The 22273-nt window shown below is 39.9% G+C and overlaps 1 protein-coding gene across 1 annotated transcript in view; it reads right to left on the bottom strand.

Moving 5' to 3' along the window:
- The window catches only part of Exoc4 (exocyst complex component 4), a 776646-nt gene that overhangs the window by 226382 nt on the left and 527991 nt on the right, over positions 1-22273 (bottom strand). Inside the window, 1 exon segment of the mRNA NM_053875.1 lies at positions 8057-8276. Coding sequence (NP_446327.1) covers positions 8057-8276 — 220 coding nt within the window.

The following is a 22273-nucleotide window of genomic DNA, read 5'->3' as shown; positions in this document are numbered from 1 at the left end:
ATGAGTTACTAGAAAAAGAAGTTCAAAACCTAGAAATATATATGACACAAGTCCTAATTTATTAGATTCCCAGACAATGTCAAAGTGCAAAGAACGATTAAAGCGTCTAAATGCCTGTTTTTAAACACAGAGGTGGGTAGCTTGCAGACAACCATAATCCGCAGAATATGATTTGTGAACTGTTGTAGAACACAGGGCTCAGGACTAGACTTCCTTTGCTAGCCAGAAGACTAGGGTAGGTAATTTAATGCCATTGTCTTCAGTTTCTTTATCATAAGGCCATTAAGGAAGCTCCTGCCATACAGACAAAGCATATGTAAGCCAGCACACAGAAAGTACTTGGCAGAGGGGCTGGCTCCTAGTCAATGCTAATGTGCTAGCTGCAATGATGAGTGATATTACTTCTTGTCCTGCTGGGCTATGCCATTTGTGGGCCACATCTAGCATAGCATTTCACCCACAAAATGGAGCTTGCTAGTTTCTTTCCTACTAACTCCCTTTCTTCCTTCCATGGAATCTACCATGGAAAGTACCAGTGCCAGTGCATGTCAGCACCCCAGATGTGTCTCCTCATGATACAATGTCTGGGCTGCTCAGAGGCCATGTTGGAGAGGCCAAGGCAGACCTCTGGCTCTCCTCACAGCACAGCATGCACCTCACGTGGCAGTCCTCAAATTGTATACCACAGGCCTATGAAACAAAAACATCTATTGTCAGATAATTTTTATGGCTCACACGCCATATCTTCAAGTAAAATGTTCAGTATTAACAAAATCATCGCTTGAATCAAATAATCTGAATTTTCTTTTTTTTTTTTTTTTTTTTTTTTTTCGGAGCTGGGGACCGAACCCAGGGCCTTCCGCTTGCTAGGCAAGTGCTCTACCGCTGAGCTAAATCCCCAACCCCTAAATAATCTGAATTTTAACACCAGTTTAGTGGTTTATTTTTTTTTTTCATTTTTTTTTTTTATTAACTTGAGTATTTCTTATATACATTTCGAGTGTTATTCCCTTTCCCGGTTTCCGGGCAAACATCCCCCTCCCCCCTCCCCTTCCTTATGGGTGTTCCCCTCCCAACCCTCCCACCATTGCCGCCCTCCCCCCATAGACTAGTTCACTGGGGGTTCAGTCTTAGCAGGACCCAGGGCTTCCCCTTCCACTGGTGCTCTTACTAGGATATTCATTGCTACCTATGGGGTCAGAGTCCAGGGTCAGTCCATGTATAGTCTTTAGGTAGTGGCTTAGTCCCTGGAAGCTCTGGTTGCTTGGCATTGTTGTACTTTTGGGGTCTCGAGCCCCTTCAAACTCTTCCAGTTCTTTCTCTGATTCCTTCAATAGGGGACCTATTCTCAGTTCAGTGGTTTGCTGCTGGCATTCGCCTCTGTATTTGCTGTATTCTGGCTGTGTCTCTCAGGAGCGATCTACATCCGGCTCCTGTCGGCCTGCACTTCTTTGCTTCATCCATCTAGTCCAATTGGGTGGCTGTATATGTATGGGCCAAATGTGGGACAGGCTCTGAATGGGTGTTCCTTCAGTCTCTGTTTTAATCTTTGCCTCTCCCTTCCCTGCCAAGGGTATTCTTTTTCCTCATTTAAAGAAGGAGTGAAGCATTCACATTTTGATCATCCGTCTTGAGTTTCCTTTGTTCTAGGGATCTAGGGTAATTCAAGCATTTGGGCTAATAGCCACTTATCAATGAGTGCATACCATGTATGTCTTTCTGTGATTGGGTTAGTTCACTCAGGATGATATTTTCCAGTTCCAACCATTTGCCTACGAATTTCATAAACTCGTTGTTTTTGATAGCTGAGTAGTATTCCATTGTGTAGATGTACCACATTTTCTGTATCCATTCCTCTGTTGAAGGGCATCTGGGTTCTTTCCATTTTCTGGCTATTATAAATAAGGCTGCGATGAACATAGTGGAGCACGTGTCTCTTTTATATGTTGAGGCATCTTTTGGGTATATGCCCAAGAGAGGTATAGCTGGATCCTCAGGCAGTTCAATGTCCAATTTTCTGAGGAACCTCCAGACTGATTTCCAGAATGGTTTTACCAGTCTGCAATCCCACCAACAATGGAGGAGTGTTCCTCTTTCTCCACAACCTCGCCAGCATCTGCTGTCACCTGAGTTTTTGATCTTAGCCAATCGCACTGGTGTGAGGTGAAATCTCAGGGTTGTTTTGATTTGCATTTCCCTTATGACTAAAGATGTTGAACATTTCTTTAGGTGTTTCTCAGCCATTCGGCATTCCTCAGCTGTGAATTCTTTGTTTAGCTCTGAACCCCATTTTTTAATAGGGTTATTTGTTTCCCTGCGGTCTAACTTCTTGAGTTCTTTGTATATTTTGGATATAAGGCCTCTATCTGTTGTAGGGTTGGTAAAGATCTTTTCCCAATCTGTTGGTTGCCGTTTTGTCCTAACCACAGTGTCCTTTGCCTTACAGAAGCTTTGCAGTTTTATGAGATCCCATTTGTCAATTCTTGATCTTAGAGCATAAGCCATTGGTGTTTTGTTCAGGAAATTTTTTCCAGTGCCCATGTGTTCCAGATGCTTCCCTAGTTTTTCTTCTATTAGTTTGAGTGTGTCTGGTTTGATGTGGAGGTCCTTGATCCACTTGGACTTAAGCTTTGTACAGGGTGATAAGCATGGATCGATCTGCATTCTTCTACATGTTGCCCTCCAGTTGAACCAGCACCATTTGCTGAAAATGCTATCTTTTTTCCATTGGATGGTTTTGGCTCCTTTGTCAAAAATCAAGTGACCATAGGTGTGTGGGTTCATTTCTGGGTCTTCAATTCTATTCCATTGGTCTATCTGTCTGTCTCTGTACCAATACCATGCAGTTTTTATCACTATTGCTCTGTAATACTGCTTGAGTTCAGGGATAGTGATTCCCCCTGAAGTCCTTTTATTGTTGAGGATAGCTTTAGCTATCCTGGGTTTTTTGTTATTCCAGATGAATTTGCAAATTGTTCTGTCTAACTCTTTGAAGAATTGGATTGGTATTTTGATGGGGATTGCATTGAATCTGTAGATCGCTTTTGGTAAAATGGCCATTTTTACTATATTAATCCTGCCAATCCATGAGCATGGGAGATCTTTCCATCTTCTGAGGTCTTCTTCAATTTCTTTCTTCAGTGTCTTGAAGTTCTTATTGTACAGATCTTTTACTTGCTTGGTTAAAGTCACACCGAGGTACTTTATATTATTTGGGTCTATTATGAAGGGTGTCGTTTCCCTAATTTCTTTCTCGGCTTGTTTCTCTTTTGTATAGAGGAAGGCAACTGATTTATTTGAGTTAATTTTATACCCAGCCACTTTGCTGAAGTTGTTTATCAGCTTTAGTAGTTCTCTGGTGGAACTTTTGGGATCACTTAAATATACTATCATATCATCTGCAAATAGTGATATTTTGACCTCTTCTTTTCCGATCTGTATCCCTTTGATCTCCTTTTGTTGTCTGATTGCTCTGGCTAGAACTTCAAGAACTATATTGAATAAGTAGGGAGAGAGTGGGCAGCCTTGTCTAGTCCCTGATTTTAGTGGGATTGCTTCAAGTTTCTCTCCATTTAGTTTAATGTTAGCAACTGGTTTGCTGTATATGGCTTTTACTATGTTTAGGTATGGGCCTTGAATTCCTATTCTTTCCAGGACTTTTATCATGAAGGGGTGTTGAATTTTGTCAAATGCTTTCTCAGCATCTAATGAAATGATCATGTGGTTCTGTTCTTTCAGTTTGTTTATATAATGGATCACGTTGATGGTTTTCCGTATATTAAACCATCCCTGCATGCCTGGGATGAAGCCTACTTGATCATGGTGGATGATTGTTTTGATGTGCTCTTGAATTCGGTTTGCCAGAATTTTATTGAGTATTTTTGCGTCGATATTCATAAGGGAAATTGGTCTGAAGTTCTCTTTCTTTGTTGTGTCTTTGTGTGGTTTAGGTATAAGAGTAATTGTAGATTCGTAGAAGGAATTCGGTAGGGCTCCATCTGCTTCAATTTTGTGGAATAGTTTGGATAATATTGGTATGAGGTCTTCTATGAAGGTTTGATAGAATTCTGCACTAAACCCATCTGGACCTGGGCTCTTTTTGGTTGGGAGACCTTTAATGACTGCTTCTATTTCCTTAGGAGTTATGGGGTTGTTTAACTGGTTTATCTGTTCCTGATTTAACTTTGATACCTGGTATCTGTCTAGGAAATAGTCCATTTCCTGAAGATTTTCAAATTTTGTTTAATATAGGTTTTTATAGTAAGATCTGATGATTTTTTGAATTTCCTCTGAATCTGTAGTTATGTCTCCCTTTTCATTTCTGATTTTGTTAATTTGGACGCACTCTCTGTGTCCTCTCGTTAGTCTGGCTAAGGGTTTATCTATCTTGTTGATTTTCTCAAAGAACCAACTTTTGGTCCTGTTGATTCTTTCTATGGTCCTTTTTGTTTCTACTTGGTTGATTTCAGCTCTGAGTTTGATTATTTCCTGCCTTCTACTCCTCCTGGGTGTATTTGCTTCTTTTTGTTCTAGAGCTTTTAGGTGTGCTGTCAAGCTGCTGACATATGCTCTTTCCTGTTTCTTTCTGCAGGCACTCAGCGCTATGAGTTTTCCTCTTAGCACAGCTTTCATTGTGTCCCATATGTTTGAGTATGTTGTATCTTCATTTTCATTAAATTCTAAAAAGTTTTTAATTTCTTTCTTTATTTCTTCCTTGACCAGGTTATCATTGAGTAGAGCATTGTTCAATTTCCACGTATATGTGGGCATTCTTCCCTTATTGTTATTGAAGACCAGTTTTAGGCCGTGGTGGTCCGATAGCACGCATGGGATTATTTCTATCTTTCTGTACCTGTTGAGGCCCGTTTTTTGACCAATTATATGGTCAATTTTGGAGAAAGTACCATGAGGAGCTGAGAAGAAGGTATATCCTTTTGCTTTAGGATAGAATGTTCTATAAATATCCGTTAAGTCCATTTGGCTCATGACTTCTCTTAGTCTGTCGACATCACTGTTTAATTTCTGTTTCCATGATCTGTCCATTGATGAGAGTGGGGTGTTGAAATCTCCCACTATTATTGTGTGAGGTGCAATGTGTGTTTTGAGCTTTAGTAGGGTTTCTTTTACGTATGTAGGTGCCCTTGTATTTGGGGCATAGATATTTAGGATTGAGAGTTCATCTTGGTGGCTTTTTCCTTTGATGAATATGAAGTGTCCTTCCTTATCTTTTTTGATGACTTTTAGTTGGAAATTGATTTTATTTGATATTAGAATGGCTACTCCAGCTTGCTTCTTCTGACCATTTGCTTGGAAAGTTGTTTTCCAGCCTTTCACTCTGAGGTAGTGTCTGTCTTTGTCTCTGAGGTGTGTTTCCTGTAGGCAGCAGAATGCAGGGTCCTCGTTGCGTATCCAGTTTGTTAATCTATGTCTTTTTATTGGGGAGTTGAGGCCATTGATATTGAGAGATATTAAGGAATAGTGATTATTGTTTCCCTTTATATTCATATTTGGATGTGAGGTTATGTTTGTGTGCTTTCATTCTCTTTGTTTTGTTGCCCCGACGATTAGTTTCTTGCTTCTTCTAGGGTATAGCTTGCCTCCTTATGTTGGGCTTTACCATTTATTATCCTTTGTAGTGCTGGATTTGTAGAAAGATATTGTGTAAATTTGGTTTTGTCATGGAATATCTTGGTTTCTCCATCAATGTTAATTGAGAGTTTTGCTGGATACAGTAACCTGGGCTGGCATTTGTGTTCTCTTAGGGTCTGTATGACATCAGTCCAGGATCTTCTGGCCTTCATAGTTTCTGGCGAGAAGTCTGGTGTGATTCTGATAGGTCTCCCTTTATATGTTACTTGACCTTTTTCCCTTACTGCTTTTAATATTCTTTCTTTATTTTGTGCGTTTGGTGTTTTGACAATTATGTGACGGGAGGTGTTTCTTTTCTGGTCCAATCTATTTGGAGTTCTGTAGGCTTCTTGTATGCCTATGGGTATCTCTTTTTTTAGGTTAGGGAAGTTTTCTTCTATGATTTTGTTGAAGATATTTACTGGTCCTTTGAGCTGGGAGTCTTCACTCTCTTCTATACCTATTATCCTTAGGTTTGATCTTCTCATTGAGTCCTGGATTTCCTGTATGTTTTGGACCAGTAGCTTTTTCCGCTTTAAATTATCTTTGACAGTTGAGTCAATGATTTCTATGGAATCTTCTGCTCCTGAGATTCTCTCTTCCATCTCTTGTATTCTGTTGGTGAAGCTTGTATCTACAGCTCCTTGTCTCTTCTTTTGGTTTTCTATATCCAGGGTTGTTTCCATGTGTTCTTTCTTGATTGCTTCTATTTCCATTTTTAATTCCTTCATCTGTTTGATTGTGTTTTCCTGGAATTCTTTCAGGGATTTTTGCCATTCCTCTCTGTAGGCCTCTACTTGTTTATTAATGATTTCCTGTGTTTCCCTAAGTGTGTTCATGTCTTTCTTGAAGTCCTCCAGCATCATGATAAAATATGATTTTGAAACTAGATCTTGCTTTTCTGGTGTGTTTGGATATTCCATGTTTGTTTTGGCGGGAGAATTGGGCTCCGATGATGGCATGCAGTCTTGGTTTCTGTTGCTTGGGTTCCTGCGCTTGCCTCTCGCCATCAGATTATCTCTAGTGTTACTTTGTTCTGCTATTTCTGACAGTGGCTAGACTGACCTATAAGCCTGTGTGTCAGGAGTGCTGTAGACCTGTTTTCCTCTCTTTCAGTCAGTTATGGGGACAGTGTGTTCTGCTTTCCGGCGTGTAGTTTTTCCTCTCTACAGGTCTTCAGCTGTTCTTGTGGGCCTGTGTCTTGAGTTCACCAGGCAGCTTTCTTGCAGCAGAAAATTTGGTCTTACCTGTGGTCCCGAGGCTCAGGTTCGCTTGCGGGGTGCTGCCCAGGGGCTCTCTGCAGCGGCAGCAACCAGGAAGACCTGTGCCGCCCCTTCCGGGAGCTTCAGTGCACCAGGGTTCCAGATGGTCTTTGGCTTTTTCCTCTGGCGTCCGAGATGTGTGTGCAGGGAGCAGTCTCTTCTGGTTTCCCAGGCTTGTCTGCCTCTCTGAAGGTTTAGCTCTCCCTCCCATGGGATTTGGGTGCAGAGAACTGTTTATCCGGTCTGTTTCTTTCAGGTTCCGGCGGTGTCTCAGGCGCAGAAGTCCTGCTGCTCCTGGGCCCTCCCCCACGGGAGCCCAGAGGCCTTATACAGTTTCCTCTTGGGCCAGGGATGTGGGCAGGGGTGAGCAGTGTTGGTGGTCTCTTCCGCTCTGCAGCCTCAGGAGTGCCCACCTGACCAGGCGGTTGGGTCTCTCTCTCACCGGGTCTGGGAGCAGAGAGCTGCTGCGGGCCGGGATCCGCGGGTGTGGCAGTTTAGTGGTTTAAATTCACTGAGCTAGTCTAGTTATTTACATGAACTACCTAAAAAAAATGGTTCAGAGAACTGACTTCCCACTGGTAATTGAGGTTATATAGGGTACCTACTTTCATTCCTGTTAATCCTTCCTACTCTGGGAATGCATTCACCAGTGGAAAAACAATTCTTTCAAGGACAAATTCTAGACAAACAGTAAAGAGTTGCCTGAATGTCAATGAGACTCACCATCCTCTGTAGTCAAACTTTCTTTTTAAATTCCCTTCATGACGTTAGGAATTTCCATCATCCAAACTATATCAGACTTAAATATCCCTAGTGTCTATTTCAGTTATTTCTTCTTGTTTGTCCCTGTTGGGACACAGAACCAGATGGTAATTTTTCTTCTTTTTTAAAGTTATGACTCTTGCCAATTCATAAATGGTCATTAAAGAACAATAATTTGGTGGCTGGAGAAGATAGGTCAGTGATTAAGAACATTGGCTGGTCTGCTAGAGAACCTGGGTTTGATCCTTAACACCCATTTCATATTGCTTTTAAGCATTTGTTTCAGGAGATCCAATACCCTGCTCTGGCCTCTGCAGGCAAAAGGCACACAAGTGACTCACAGAAATACACATATACAAAATCCATTTTAAACAACTAGAAAAAGAGCAGGCTCTCCTTACTACCTGTAGAAGAGGCCTCTGCACGCCCAGAACCTTCATGGTGTCTGCATTAGCTAGGATCTTCAAGGGGTCTGAGGTTTTGGTGACACCTTCGATCTCCTTGTTGATCTCAGTCAAGACCTGATTAAGGAAGATGTTCTTGATATATATAGTGAGAAACTCTCGAAGAGGACACTGTTTGGCAGGGCCAAGTCCCAGGGCATGCTCAATCTCCTGAATAAATCTGGAAGACAAACAGAGAAAAAAGGTGCTTAAATAGATCAGAAAAACATAAATATGACATCTCACACATCAGTATCTGTGGCCTCAGGCTGTTTCCATGGAGATAGCAAGGTCATCATTGCATCTCAATACAAGTTTCAATTTTTAAAATAACTTTATTTTACTAGTTAAATAAAAGAGAATGGAACAGAAAAGCATGGCTTCTATGCAGGGTATAGCAAAATACTTTCATAAATTCTCAAAAAAAAATAAGACTATAGGAGTCAAAGGAAAAGTATGATGAGCAGAAAACAAGATTATAGGACAAATTAAAGGGCAGACTCACAAACAGGGCACATTTCTCATTGAGATTGCTTAAATATAGTTTGTGAGACATGAGTCTCTTTCATGCTTGATGATCCCGAGTTTGCAGGCTAAGAAAGGGAAAGAAGAGGAGCTGGAAGACAAAGGAGAATTTCAACTTTATTTTTAATGTTTTATTTCTTTTATTCAAAACTTTATGGGGGTTGGAGATTTAGCTCAGTGGTAGAGCGCTTGCCTAGGAAGCGCAAGGCCCTGGGTTCGATCCCCAGCTCAGAAAAAAAAAAAAGAACCAAAAAAAAAAAAAAACTTTATGGTATATATACAAGAATGTTAACAGTTATTCTTGACTCGCAGATGAATATACATTATTGTTTTCAATTTTCTGGAGATTGCCTTGCTTTCAATGGTTTATTATATATAAATTTAATATATATGTAGTTCATAATATATAGTTCAGTTAAGTAATATCAGCCTCCAACAGCATAGCTTAAATCTTATAGAATCACAGTATAGTTAACATCGTTCATTCAGTGTAACTACATAAAGCCAAACTATGGTGCTATGCCAGCAGAATTCTGGGTATAAATAGCTGTTGTGTACTGTGGTCAGTAAAGAATCACTTCTTTTGAATCTATTGCAAATGACCACTGTGTACTGTCTATTCAGTTCACATATAGACCATCAAATATGTGGTTATATAATCTTCTTGTCACCAAGTGAAAAGGCCATATAGCATTTTAGAAAAAGCAGATAGCCAAAATAATTGGCTAGTACAGAAAAAATACAGGAACAAAGCTAAATGAGATGAAGTGAAAATAGGACTGAATGTAAAAAATGTTATAGACCACATAATTTTGACACTGCCATTTCAGAAACACATGTAACCAAAATAAAACTTCTCAAAATAAACCCAGGAATTGGTTGTGATAGGAAAGAGGTTCAACGATAAAGAGGGATGGTTCACCAGACAGAGCAAGAAATGCTGGAAAGTCCTGGAGGTATTTTATAGCAAAGGGGAAAAGAAGGATAAACTGCTCACAATTGACTGAAATGTAGAAGCACAAAAGTTTGCCAAGCCCAGAAAAGATACACATGCAGACGCACCAAGTACAGTATAAAGGCAGGAGCGCCATTCAGTTCATTTTGATATTTTAAATCACTTTAAGTGTATTTCCAAGGTTCCAGCTACTGAGCATATTTTAGATCCTAGTTTCTTTGCTTTTAATTTCCACATATTTTTACAAGTGACAGTAAGAGCTTTTAATGTTTTGACAGAACTTTCTAGAAAACACAAACTAATTAAGAATAGCTTGCATTGTTTCCTTACATGGTCATTTTTGCAGTTCTACAATGTCATGCAAAGTAAGGGCTGCTTATAATGTTTGTTCAGAAAAGAGGAGAAAAAGAAAGTCAAGACAAAAAAGGAACATATAACTAGAAAAGCACAGTTTCAACTTATATCACAAATGTTGTCTAAAAAAACAATATGAAAAACATAAAGACCTTAGAAGAAAAGTGGTCAAAAGGAGGAAAAGGCCTTTAGAGTGAGAGAAAGCAATGTTCCTTAAACAGGAAAAACCTCAACTTCATAATAAAATAATTATTAAGTACTACAGCATTGCGGTTTTTGAACGTATGTGATAGGCCACATTGTGATGGCTGGAAACCATCACGTGTTGGTGTGAGTGTGGTGAAGGAGGCTCTTCCCCCAGCACTGATGTAAGGAAAAGCTGCTCAGAGGGCATGAAGCCTGTTGCAGTATAACGAAAAACCACACATGGATTTCCTTTCCACCCAGAAACAACCTCTGGGAAATACTTCCAAAGGCTAAAGACAAGAAATAATCTTAACAATCAATTAGGTGAAAAATAAAGGACCGTGGTGCAGTACGTACCAAATGTTGTGTACCTGTCTCTGTCTCCAAATGAAAAACCTTTTGAATACTTGGCTATGAAAAGTTCCTAGCTCACAAGGTTAAGCGAAAAAAGGGAAGTGAAGATCAATGTGTATTTGATAGTATAGAAGAACTTTATGAGCACTATATATTCTCATTGTATACTTTATCATGGAGTATCAAAAAAACCCAACAGGTATCTCAAGGAGATGGGATGAGGTGAAGTCTTGCAAACGGGAGTGACAATTTTCAATAGTTTAAAAATGCTTATTATAAACTGAAAAGTTAGCTAACTAGATTAAAATTAAATTCGAAAAATTTTAAATTGCCTATATATATCACAGACTAAACTTTGCAAATTACTATCTAATTAGACCACATTTAATTCCTTAAGTTTTGTTACTAAAACTATAGCTGACTCAATGAAAGAACTTACTACAATGTTGCTATTCCATTGATTGTGCGCCACTCCGGCCGCTCTCTACCTCCTCTCGCATTTGTGCTTGTGAGCATATGTACCATGCTAGGAAGTAAAGGGTGATGATGAAAATTGTGACTCACGGAATTCTAGAAAGCAATGAGAAACTGAAACAAGACTCATTTCAACAAAGATAGGGAAGAGGACGACCTCGTGAATCTTTAAAGAGATAGTGAGTAGAAGAAAGGCAGGGAAGTGAGAGACAAAACCAGTCAGTGACAGCCATAATTTTATTTCTAAGACATCCCAATTCCATACTGCCCCTGAATGTTTCTGACTCCATGGAACTTGCAGAGGAGCCCTACCAAGGGCGTTCTGGTCCTCTTGAGCCAGGGGAAACTATTGCAGCTCTTTTATCTGCCAAGGAACAAATGAGAAAAACTCCTTTCATTAGGGTCTCATTTGCCTCTATTAGAAGGACTAGAAAAAGTTTTCTTAACAGAAGTACTTTCATTTTCGTTTCAAAATCTTAACCAACTATACAAAGAAACTTTTTACTAGTCAGGCCTGTTCTCAAAGTGACAGAAATCTTAAATTATCCACATTTTCTTTCTCTCGTGATGTATTTGTCTTTGATGTCCCTAAAACATGAGATGGCTACAAGCAGCATTGGTATAGGGCTCCCATCACTTTCAGTGAGCCATCTCTCTTGAACAGAAGCCACTCATTCCCTACAGCATACACACATCCATCTCCAACGGCACCTCCAGGTTGATGTTGCCATTTTTAACTTGAGGGAATCCACTCAACATGTTTCTAAATCTGCTCTCAGAGCTCTGAGGGATCTTAGCAGAAAGCATGAAACATGGGAGAATTAAAAATGAAGGCTGTTCTCAGACTCTTCTTTAGTCAGAAAGTGGGAAGAATGATAGTTATCAGAGTCAGGATGGTGCTGGGGTACGCTCATCAAAGGACATCACATTCAGTTAGAAACAAGAAGTAAACTCAGGAGATGTACTGTACGGATGGAGATAAAAATTAATGCTATGGAAAGCACACAATAAGATTTTAAGTATTTTTACTACAAACGAAGTAATCATGTGAAGGTTAATCATATATGTTTAGCCTTGTTAGCCATTCTCTATCATGTTATATATGCCTTAACATGTATACATTTTTAAACATGAAAATATGCAAATGTATGGTTGACCTGTGCTTGTTTTTGGCAAGAATGACAGAGAGAAAGAGGGCTCCTACATGCAGCAAGTACTGGGTAAGTATGGCTGCTCTACTAGTTAGTAGTGTTCCTAGTGTGCAGGTGTGAATGAGGATGGAGGGCCCTAGCAGGACACGCTGATAACTAGACTAAGACTCTGAATCCTTCAGAAACAAACAAACAAACAGTCCAGGATGACCCAAACCTCCATGTGGCCTGAAGCAAAGTGTAACATGCTTCCCTCATGCCTTCATCTGCACAGAGCAGACTTTTGGGAGAAATATACAGAACAAGATAGAGAACAAAGAAACACATCTTTTTATCTCAAACCATAGTTCTTGAAACGAGGATGGAATCTGCCTGATAAACAGTGCCCTCCAGGCAAGAGTTTAGATTAGAGGTCCCAGTGAACAATTAAAAAGAAAAGTTCATCCCTATAGAACCACTCCAGTGTCAATGGGTTCCTCTTCGTGAGAGAGCAGTCAGTAAGTCTGTCAGCTGTCACTTGTCTTCCTTTTGGGCAATATGGCTGTTCACAGTACCTTCCCCACCCCTTTCACAGCATAGCATAAACTAGGTCTGTCATGAGAATGAACACATTATGAAATGAAACATCTGTTATGGAACGTTAGTCCAGGTTTTATTATAGATAACCCTACAGTGGACATCTTCATTCTGCTTCCGGTGAGCTATTTCAACTACAAACATTTTAAGTAGCTCCTCTCTCTCTCTCTCTCTCTCTCTCTCTCTCTCTCTCTCTCTCTCTCAATATATATATATATATATATACATACTTATATATATATTTATTTGTGGGCAACTTTATATTTTATTTCCTGTTCCCCTAATCTCCACAACATTGTCTGGTATTTGTTTGTTTTTCCTACCAATAAGCATTTTATAAATGGTCTGTTGAACATGAGGCAAGAGGGAGAGACAGAGGCAGAGAGGAGAATCATCAAAAAGTACAATCTTCTCATCAAAACTCCTCATTAGCTTTATGGGAGTAAAGAAACATTGAATATTTGATCGTGTCAAGAGAGTCCCATTAGGAATGAAAATACTTCACTCAGAGTTAAGCTAGAACACAGATGGAACCCGGGGAAAGGGGTGTTCTCTAATTCAGGAAGTGCTGTCACATGGGGATTTCCCAGGCCTTCTAATAAGGAGCATGCACACTACAGGTGCGTGTGTGTGTGCACGCGGAAGGAAGGAGACAATGAGAATCAAAGGGAAGGATCTGCAGAGCGCTATGTGTGGAGGACCTAATTATAGGACTTTTAAAACTGTTCTCCAAATAAGCCTCCTTAAGCAAAGGTTGTAAAAGAGGAAAAACCATAAAGCAAAGGATGAGCACACATGATTAATTTTTACTGCAAGTTTAAAATACGGATCTTCTTCCCTAAATCTAGTACGGAGAGTTGTATATTTGTAAATACTAAACTGAATATTTTCACTTCACAGTATTAATGAGGGAGTTTAAAGGTCTGTGCATGTGAGACTGTATGTTTGATCCCTCACAGCAAGCGATTTGTCCTCTGGGACACAGGGACGGGTACCCCACTGCCTACATTTCACCCAACAGTTTAAATACTTTTTATCTTGATGTGGTTCTTATCTAGGAAATTTATAAACTAGTTAAAAGTTTATTCAAGCATTCCAAGCCCCTTGCTCTGCCTCCTTTTTACATATCTATGTCATTGTAAAGCATCATTTTTGCTTTCATTTCAACCAAAATATTGGGCCAGGCACCAGCTACACACAATATCAAATACAGAACATCTATATCTACTGTTGACACGCACCCTTTATTTATCTGAAAGAAAATAGCTGCTTGAAGTAGACTTTTATTAGGACAAGGTCTAGTCAAAATACCTATTATACTAGATCTGTGTGGAAAAAGATATCAACCTAGAACCTATCAAAGACTGTATTCTCAGGCAGGAGCTCATCCTGTACAGAGCTGACAGCAGTTATACAGACAGGTGGGACACTGGAGTACAATCTAAATAAGGCCAGGAGAAATGCCCAAAACAACCTGGTCTGCAAACAAAGAAGCAACAAGGCACATGTGGGTTAAGACATGTTTCATATGTGCTTGATATTTCTCACATTAACATTTAAGGAAGAGCAAACTGGAAGACAATTTGGGCAAAGAAGTGAAGACGCTTCGACAGAAATGATTTGAGATATAGACAACTTACTTGCATTATCTGAGTCAAAAAAGATCATTTAGGGATGATTTGCAAGGGACTCATTCAGAAACAGCAGCAACAGGCATATGTAAGACCACAAACCAGTGGAACATGAGAACTGAGGAAAAATCCATGAAGGTTAATGCACACTGGAGCACATTTGCCTCCTAATTCATGGGAGTGAGCCACTGGCACATCGGGGAGAGCCTTTCCCTCAGTCGTCTGTAATTGCTCATGCTGAGTCTAACTACGATCTGTGCCTTTTGTATATACAGATTTTCTGGGGGAAAAGTACAAAACAAGCTCTTCATTGCAGAGCCCAATTGTGTCCTCGGCTTGTGCCCCTAGGAGAGAATTGCTGAACTAATGAAATCAGAAGGGGTTGGGGCGCTCTCATTTGTGATGAGTGAGACTCAGGCCTGGGCCTTAAGGAGAAGCAAGGTAACAATCATTAAGTAATGGGAGAAAGGAGTATTACCTATGAAATTTGGACTCTGCAGGCTTACAAACAAATTTAACTTTCCAATGTCTTGCCATGAGTGTATTGCAGATGATTTGAGACTGTGTTTAAGTGCTCCCTCCAGACTGAAAAGCACTTAAGGAGAAATGAAGTGAGCCTCTTTAAAATGACAGCTGTTAAAACTTTTAAGCATATAATTTAGAAATTGAAATGAGACTTAAACTCTAACCCTTAATATAAAACAATCTTTCTTTAACCCCTTAAGATGCAAATAAATAAGTCAATAATATGGATCGCTGAACCAAGCACAAAGGCAAGATGATAATCTTTCTGTTCTGATAGGGTTGAATTCTGTTTTATTGCTTCAACTTACTTTACTTAAGTTAAATACATTCTCATGTTATTATATAAAGTACAAAGCTGTCAAAAATTTCCAAGAAGAATTTAGCAGAAGCAGCTTACCACGTGGCCTGGCAATGTGAGTGCAGCATACTTAATGCACTCTTATGGCGCTGGAGATCAGTGGCCTTCAGCAACTAATATAGAATGCAGGGGAACATGGCCAACATTGTACCTGTTGCTACATCAGTATTAATAACTGTTTACAGTCACACAGCTCTTACCTTTCTGGCTCAAAGAGCTTCATAAGGATTCCTTAATATGAGTTTCAAAGGCACTCTAGGACTGCACTATTGTGTCCATTTTCACCGGATGGCACTGAGATGCCCCACAGAGGCAGTACTGTATGCAGTTACTGGGCTCTGTGTCACATGGGCTTTCGATGCTGCAGAATAGAACACTTCTATAATTGCCAGGTGGAAGCCAAAAGGGCAGCATCACACATTAAGATACTTACTCATGATCAAATAGCTGGTAAGTGTAGGGCAAAATTATGACCTAGATAGTAAGTCTCCAGAGACCATGCTGGACTTCCGCCTGTTCTAACACACCCTTCTCATTCTCAGACATTCAGCCCTAGGATCAAGATACTTGAGGTGGGCTATCAAAAGACATAGGTTCACACTCAAGTTTGAGTATGTGGATAGAAAAATATGTGGATAGAAAAGATATGGTGCTGGTAAGAATATTTTAATAAATCAAAACCAAATATTTACCTTAAAATATAGTAAATCTTATCTTCAGTTTAAACTGCTGGCTCCTGACCAGCATTCCCAATTACCTGCGAGGTACTTTCTTTTTTTTTTTTTTTGGTTCTTTTTTTTTTCCCGGAGCTGGGGACTGAACCCAGGGCCTTGCACTTCCTAGGCAAGCGCTCTACCACTGAGCTAAACCCCCAGCCCCTGCGAGGTACTTCCAACTGGATCTCCTCCTGGTAATTCAAATTATGTCTCACCTAGAAGAACTCTTTACTGCTGAGTTCCCATTGTTTTTACAGTTCTCTCCTATGATTTCCATATTTACACCATTATTTTCACAATCACCCTGGGTCAAGCTCAAAGATCATCTACCATTTTCTCCTAACTTTGCTATTTATGCAAGAAACTTCCAGATTTAGAGACTTTCCATGTATAGAGATGTTCCCTGCCTTGGTCATTAAGCGCTATGATTTTTAAAGTGGTCACTATGCATGGGCCATTTTAATGTTCTGTTGTACAGCCAAACATGGTTGGATAAACAAGACGATAAGAGGGCTGAGGTGGTGCAAGAAATATAAGACCACGTAAAATAGGTGATCATGCATTGTGTTAAATGTATCGAAACGAGGCATTTAAAGACAAATTATCATTCTCTGCTCACCACTTTGCTTATCTGGGCAATATATATGGAGTATGTATCTTATGTTGCCCATGGTGCTAAAGCAAAGACAGTGAACACTATATCCTCATAACACTCGGTGTGAGAAGCCCTCACTCTACCAGTTACAACTTCCCGGAAAGAGGGGACACTCCATATTCACTGTAGGTACCATGGTACTTAGTAGTTATGCATATATATATATATATATATATATATATATATATATATATATATATATATATATGTCCATTGTATAACCCACACAGAAGGAAACCTAGTGCTTTTTCTCAAAACATTCACGTGGTATTCTCAGGGCACCCTGAATCTTCTTCTAAGTTGTGGCAGAACAACTAGAGGTTTACAAACTGTCAATTTTTTTCTTCACCGCAGCCTTTGATTCAGGACTGACTCCAAGTGTAGAATGTCCCTGACCTCTAATTCCTTGTCTTCAGTGGTAAAGTAACTACTTCAGTTGATTACTTCACAGCACTTCTCACTTTTCCTCTCTGGTGACACCATCATGCTCCCTCAGAGCAGTAACTATGTTTTATGTACCAGTGAATCATGTCTGAAGCATCCAAATTAATTAACTGGTGCACAGTTAATAAATATGCTAATAAATAATAGTATTGAATTATTATTATAGCTTATTTAGTCTTGGTCATTAAGGGCTATGATTTTTAAAGTGGTCACTATGCATGGGCCATTTTAATGTTCTGTTGTACAGATAAACATGGTTGGATAAACAAGATGATAAGGGAGCTGAGGTGGTGCAAGAAATATAAGACCATGTAAAATAGATGATCATGCATTGTGTTAAATGTATCGAAATATGGCATTTAAAGACAAATTATCTGCATCTTAGCCCTGCTCTCTCATGTGAAGCTCAGTGAATTTGGTATGACCTGAATAGCACTCAGGTATCAGTAACAGAAATCAATACTGGAAATAATACTGGAAATTTATCATGTATCCAAAATAGACGTGTGTTACGACAAGGTTGTTGCACATGTGAACTCACAGCTGCGACTGAATGCACAAGATGCATAAGATCAAGACACCCAAAATTCTATCATGGCTGGGGCAGGGGTACATAAAGTTCTACCCTGAGCTCTCCAAGGAGCTGGTAGCAATGGATACTGGTGGGAGGAAAGGCAGCCTATCTGGTAGTTGGCGCTACATCATGCCCACCCACACTGGCAGCACTAAGTGTCAACAGTGGGTAACGGAAGACCACCAAGGAAGAGTGGTGGTTGGGGATAGGAGCAGATGAAGGGAGGGGATGGGGGATTCCACTTGATCAAAACACATTATATGCATGATAAAATTCTCAAACAATTTAAGATTTTAAAAATATATGGCAGACAAGCTACTTGGTTCTCTTTCAGTGTTCCTTAATGGGATGGATTTTTTATTATGTGCAGTAAATGAATGCCTTAGAAAGCTCAGCTTGGATTATCTCTAATGAGCCTACTTGGCAGCTTATCTTGTTCCTGGTCATAGTTTAGATTGTGTCTTACCCATTCTATGTTTACTATTACTTGATTAACTGCCAACCCAAATGCACAGCAATCTAAGAAAAAAGTACCTGCAAGATAATGTGTTATTCCCAGCAAATAATTATGAGATGAACCCCAGACACACAGTACTAATTGAATCCTGAGCCTTACACTCTTCTATCTTTATCTTGTTTTATTTGAGTATTTGAGTCAATACAACTCAACCATGATTGTCTTCTCATTCCATAACACCACATGTGTTTTCCAGGACATTATGTTTAATGAAACATCATGAAAAAATTCTCACAAAACTATCATTGTACAGAGGTTAAAGGCCTCTTGGACTTACTCCAGTTAGTCCTTTCCTGCTTGGAAGGTCCCCCTTCTCTTTACCCAATTCCTTTCTCCTCTTCGCCTCAGAGAAGGTGCTCTCCACCCTCCCCTCCCCCATCGCCTACCTCCACCTCACAGCATTCTCTTTCCCTGGGGCATTAAGTTTCTACAAGATTAGGTGCATCCTCTCCCACTGAGACCAGACAAGGCAGTCCTCTGCTACATATGTGCTGGAGGCCACAGACCAGCCTGTGCATGTTCTTTGGTTGGTGGCTTGGTCTCTGGAGCTCTGAGGGGTCCAGGTTAGTTTGATACTGTTGGGTGTCCTATGGGGTCGCCTTCCTTCAATCCTTCCCTTAACTTTACTTCCTTAGGGGTCCTAAACTCAGCGCAATGGTTGGCTGGTAAGTCTCTGCATCTGCTTTAGTCAGCTGCTGGTAGAACCTCTCAGAGCACAGCTATGCTAGGCTTCTGTCTGCAAGCACGGCATGGCATCAGTAATAGTATTAGGGTTTGGGATGGCCTTTCCTTCTGTCTCTGCTCTATCTTTGTCCCTGCATTTCTTTTAGACAGAAACAATTACGAGTCAAGAACTTTGAAGGTACATGGGTGGACCCATCCCCCCACTGTCTGTCTCCTGGAGGTGTCTCTTCAGGTCCCATCCCCCCACTCTCTGTCTCCTGGAGGTGTCTCTTCAGGTCCCATCCCCCACTGTCTGTCTCCTGGAGGTGGTCTCTTCAGGTCCCATCCCCCCACTGTCTGTCTCCTGGAGGTGGTCTCTTCAGGTCCCATCCCCCACTGTCTGTCTCCTGGAGGTGTCTCTTCAGGTCCCATCCCCCACTGTCTGTCTCCTGGAGGTGTCTCTTCAGGTCCCATCCCCCCACTGTTGGGCATTTTGGCTAAAGTCATCCCCATTGAAATCTGGATCACTTTGAGCCATGAACTATTAGCGTTTCAACGCAACAAAATGAGCCTGTGTAACACTTACCTAGGATAAGAAGTGAACTAAGCCGAGTATTTTCTCTAGTTATCTTTGCCAATGTTCCATCACTATCCTTTCATAAATGTGTCCATTATAAGCCAGGAACCAAAGTCTTTTACTACCCCTAAAAGTCCGTTTCCTTCAGGTTTTCCTCAGTAAAGCTAAGTCAGATTTTAAAATTCTGCTCACAAGACCACAGTGTACAGAAGTGGAAATTATGTGTGAGAATCTGCAGGTAGATATGTATCAATAAACAGCATTTCCAACGGGAGAAAATCTTGTAAAAGAATTTTTATGATAATATCAATTCCCACAGAACCAACACTGTCCACATTATGGTGTAAAATACTAAAGCACAGAACAGACACCACAGCTGTGCAACAGTTAGTGTCTATGATCACGACTGCCCATTGTCTTACACTGTGGGCTGCATATTGCTACACACTGGAACTGAATACAGAAGAAATTGTTTGGACAGGAAAAAACCTCCAAAGTCACACCTGATTTCATTTAAGAAACATTTTTTTCAAAGAAATGAGGAAAATTACAGAATATATGCTTTACCATAAGATAAATAGAAATTTTTGATGTAAAAATTGGTTTAAAAAATTTGTGGTATCATAAGAAATGTGTGAAATAATTTCTAGTAGTTATATGAACAATGAGTTTAACCTTGATACAGTTTACATATTAGTATAATAGAAACAGGAAACTTCACCTTTCAGGTGAACTATGAAAAGTGACAGCCACAGGCATGACAGACAAGTTTGAAACAGTTCTGCATTCAGCATCCATGTACTCAGCTGGGTGACATCATTCTTATTTGTTAATACCATGAAGTGTTTTTTACAACACTGCTCACACACATGTTTTGTTGCAAAATAGATACAATAAGCTGTTATTGGAAGAGACGTTAATAAATCTTCTTTGTTTTTAAAAGGGATATAGGAGTATCTATTTCACTGATTTATAAAGATTTTTGGAAATAATCACTCACAGTAGATCCTGGTAATAAAAATAACTGCAAGGTTGATGGAAAACTCCAACATATAACTAATTCGGCGACTATTTGCTGATTACGACTACACTGTATTCTACGAGCTAGAGATACCAGCAATGTACACCATTGCTTACAGTAGATTTTTACATAATCTAATCTCTTTCTGCTTTAGGACTATTTTGACACTGATAATTCTTTCCATTTTACACATGACAAATCTTCAGTTCAAATAAGCTGGAGTTCACATGGCTATTAAGCTTAGAGATTTTGTCTTGAACCAAGTTTTGGCTTCTAAGTAGCCTATCCTTTTTTCTTTAGCTATAGGTAGAAATACAGAAGAATATAACAGTTGGTCACTGATTCAGTTATTGTAACCCCCATAATAAAAAATATGAAATGCCATTTTTATAACTAAGTTACAGATATCTTGATCATATTATGCATTTTTGTCTGCACTACTAAAACCTTGCTGGTCTGATGCATAATTTTTTTGTTGGAACAGAGTGTAAGAGTGCCATAAGAGGCACACAGGGTAAAGATCCTATAGTCCTGAATTTACTTCTACAGCAAAGATCCAAGAGCACATACAACAGGACACAAGTGATGCACGGAAGTCCAGTAAGTGTGAGAGATGTGGGCATCACTACGGTTCCAGCTTTTTAGGCCAAACACAGAATCTGCACCTTTTACCCCAGTTCAGTGTTAAATTCTCCAATGGCAGAAGCAAAGGAGTAGTTAGAATATGTGGGTTTCTCTTTATCCTGGCCAACCATTTCCCCTATTAGCACAATTACCCTGCTAATGAGATTAAATTTGGTTTAACGAGAGGATTATTTTACTGTGGAGCCCCATGGACTCTGGTTCCCACAGGAGCCGTAGCTCTGCTGCTGCACCCACCTAGCATTCACTTAGCACTGAAAGCCAGACTGGCCCTGCACAGTAACGAAGAAACACAGGGCTTTTGTTTATATTGAAAAAGAGCCTCATTTAGTCAATCTGAATCTTCCTAATACCCAGTGAAATATTTATTAATGAGTATCAGCACAGCAAGCCAGGGCGTCTTATTTGCATTAATTTAAACCATAAATAATTGAAGGTAGATTTCATTCCTTAAGTCAGAGTTTCAGAAAAAATCCTCAGCACACTGAGTAGAGGAGACCATTAGTGAGATGAAATGTATTAGGAGTTGGAGGTGGTGGATGTTTTTGCCCAATCGAAGACTATGTGCATCATTTCTCAATTATACATAATTCATTATCCTGCTCTGCTCATCTCTGTACCGGAGTCACGATGAGCCACTGGCAGATTTCCCTCAGTTCTGCAGGTCAGAGTTCTAAGGAACCTATGGCAGGCAACATTCTTCCTCAGGTTGTGAGATTTGAGTGCACCTCTATCTCCTTGTTTTCTGTGTGCTTACCGTGAAACATGACCAGATGCCACAATGCAGACAGAAAACCTGTTCCTTGAGAGCTCAGGAGAAAGACATGTGGAATTGAAACAATTAAAATCGAATCAGATTGAAGGATTGTAAACTGTGGGGTGAAAGAGAACAAGGGAGTAAGAGTAAGGAGACTTGAATGGAACACGAAACACCAGAGTGTATTATAGCTATCAAGGACAAACTGCCATGTCCTCATTATGTATAATATAAATTTAATACTCACATACTTTACTTAGCACATATGTGAGAGTTCTGGATTTTGAGTTTTAAAAATTCTTACTGTGGGTTGTGATGAAGGAAAAATATCTTCATTGACCCATAGAGAAAAAAACTAAGAATTACACAGGAGAGAGGCTCTGTGGTGTGGACTGCTGTGAAATTCATGTGTACATTTCAGAACTGTCTGGACACTAGGTTCTGGGGGAAGGATGTGGGTTCAGTTCATTACTATGCATTACTATGTTCTCCACTGGACCTAGAAGTGTGTGCATCAGTAAAC

The sequence above is a fragment of the Rattus norvegicus genome, chromosome 4, assembly GCF_036323735.1.
Source record: "Rattus norvegicus strain BN/NHsdMcwi chromosome 4, GRCr8, whole genome shotgun sequence".
Lineage (NCBI taxonomy): Eukaryota > Metazoa > Chordata > Mammalia > Rodentia > Muridae > Rattus > Rattus norvegicus.
Note: the sequence above shows the minus strand (reverse complement) of the source record. Positions and strands in the feature narration are given on the sequence as shown.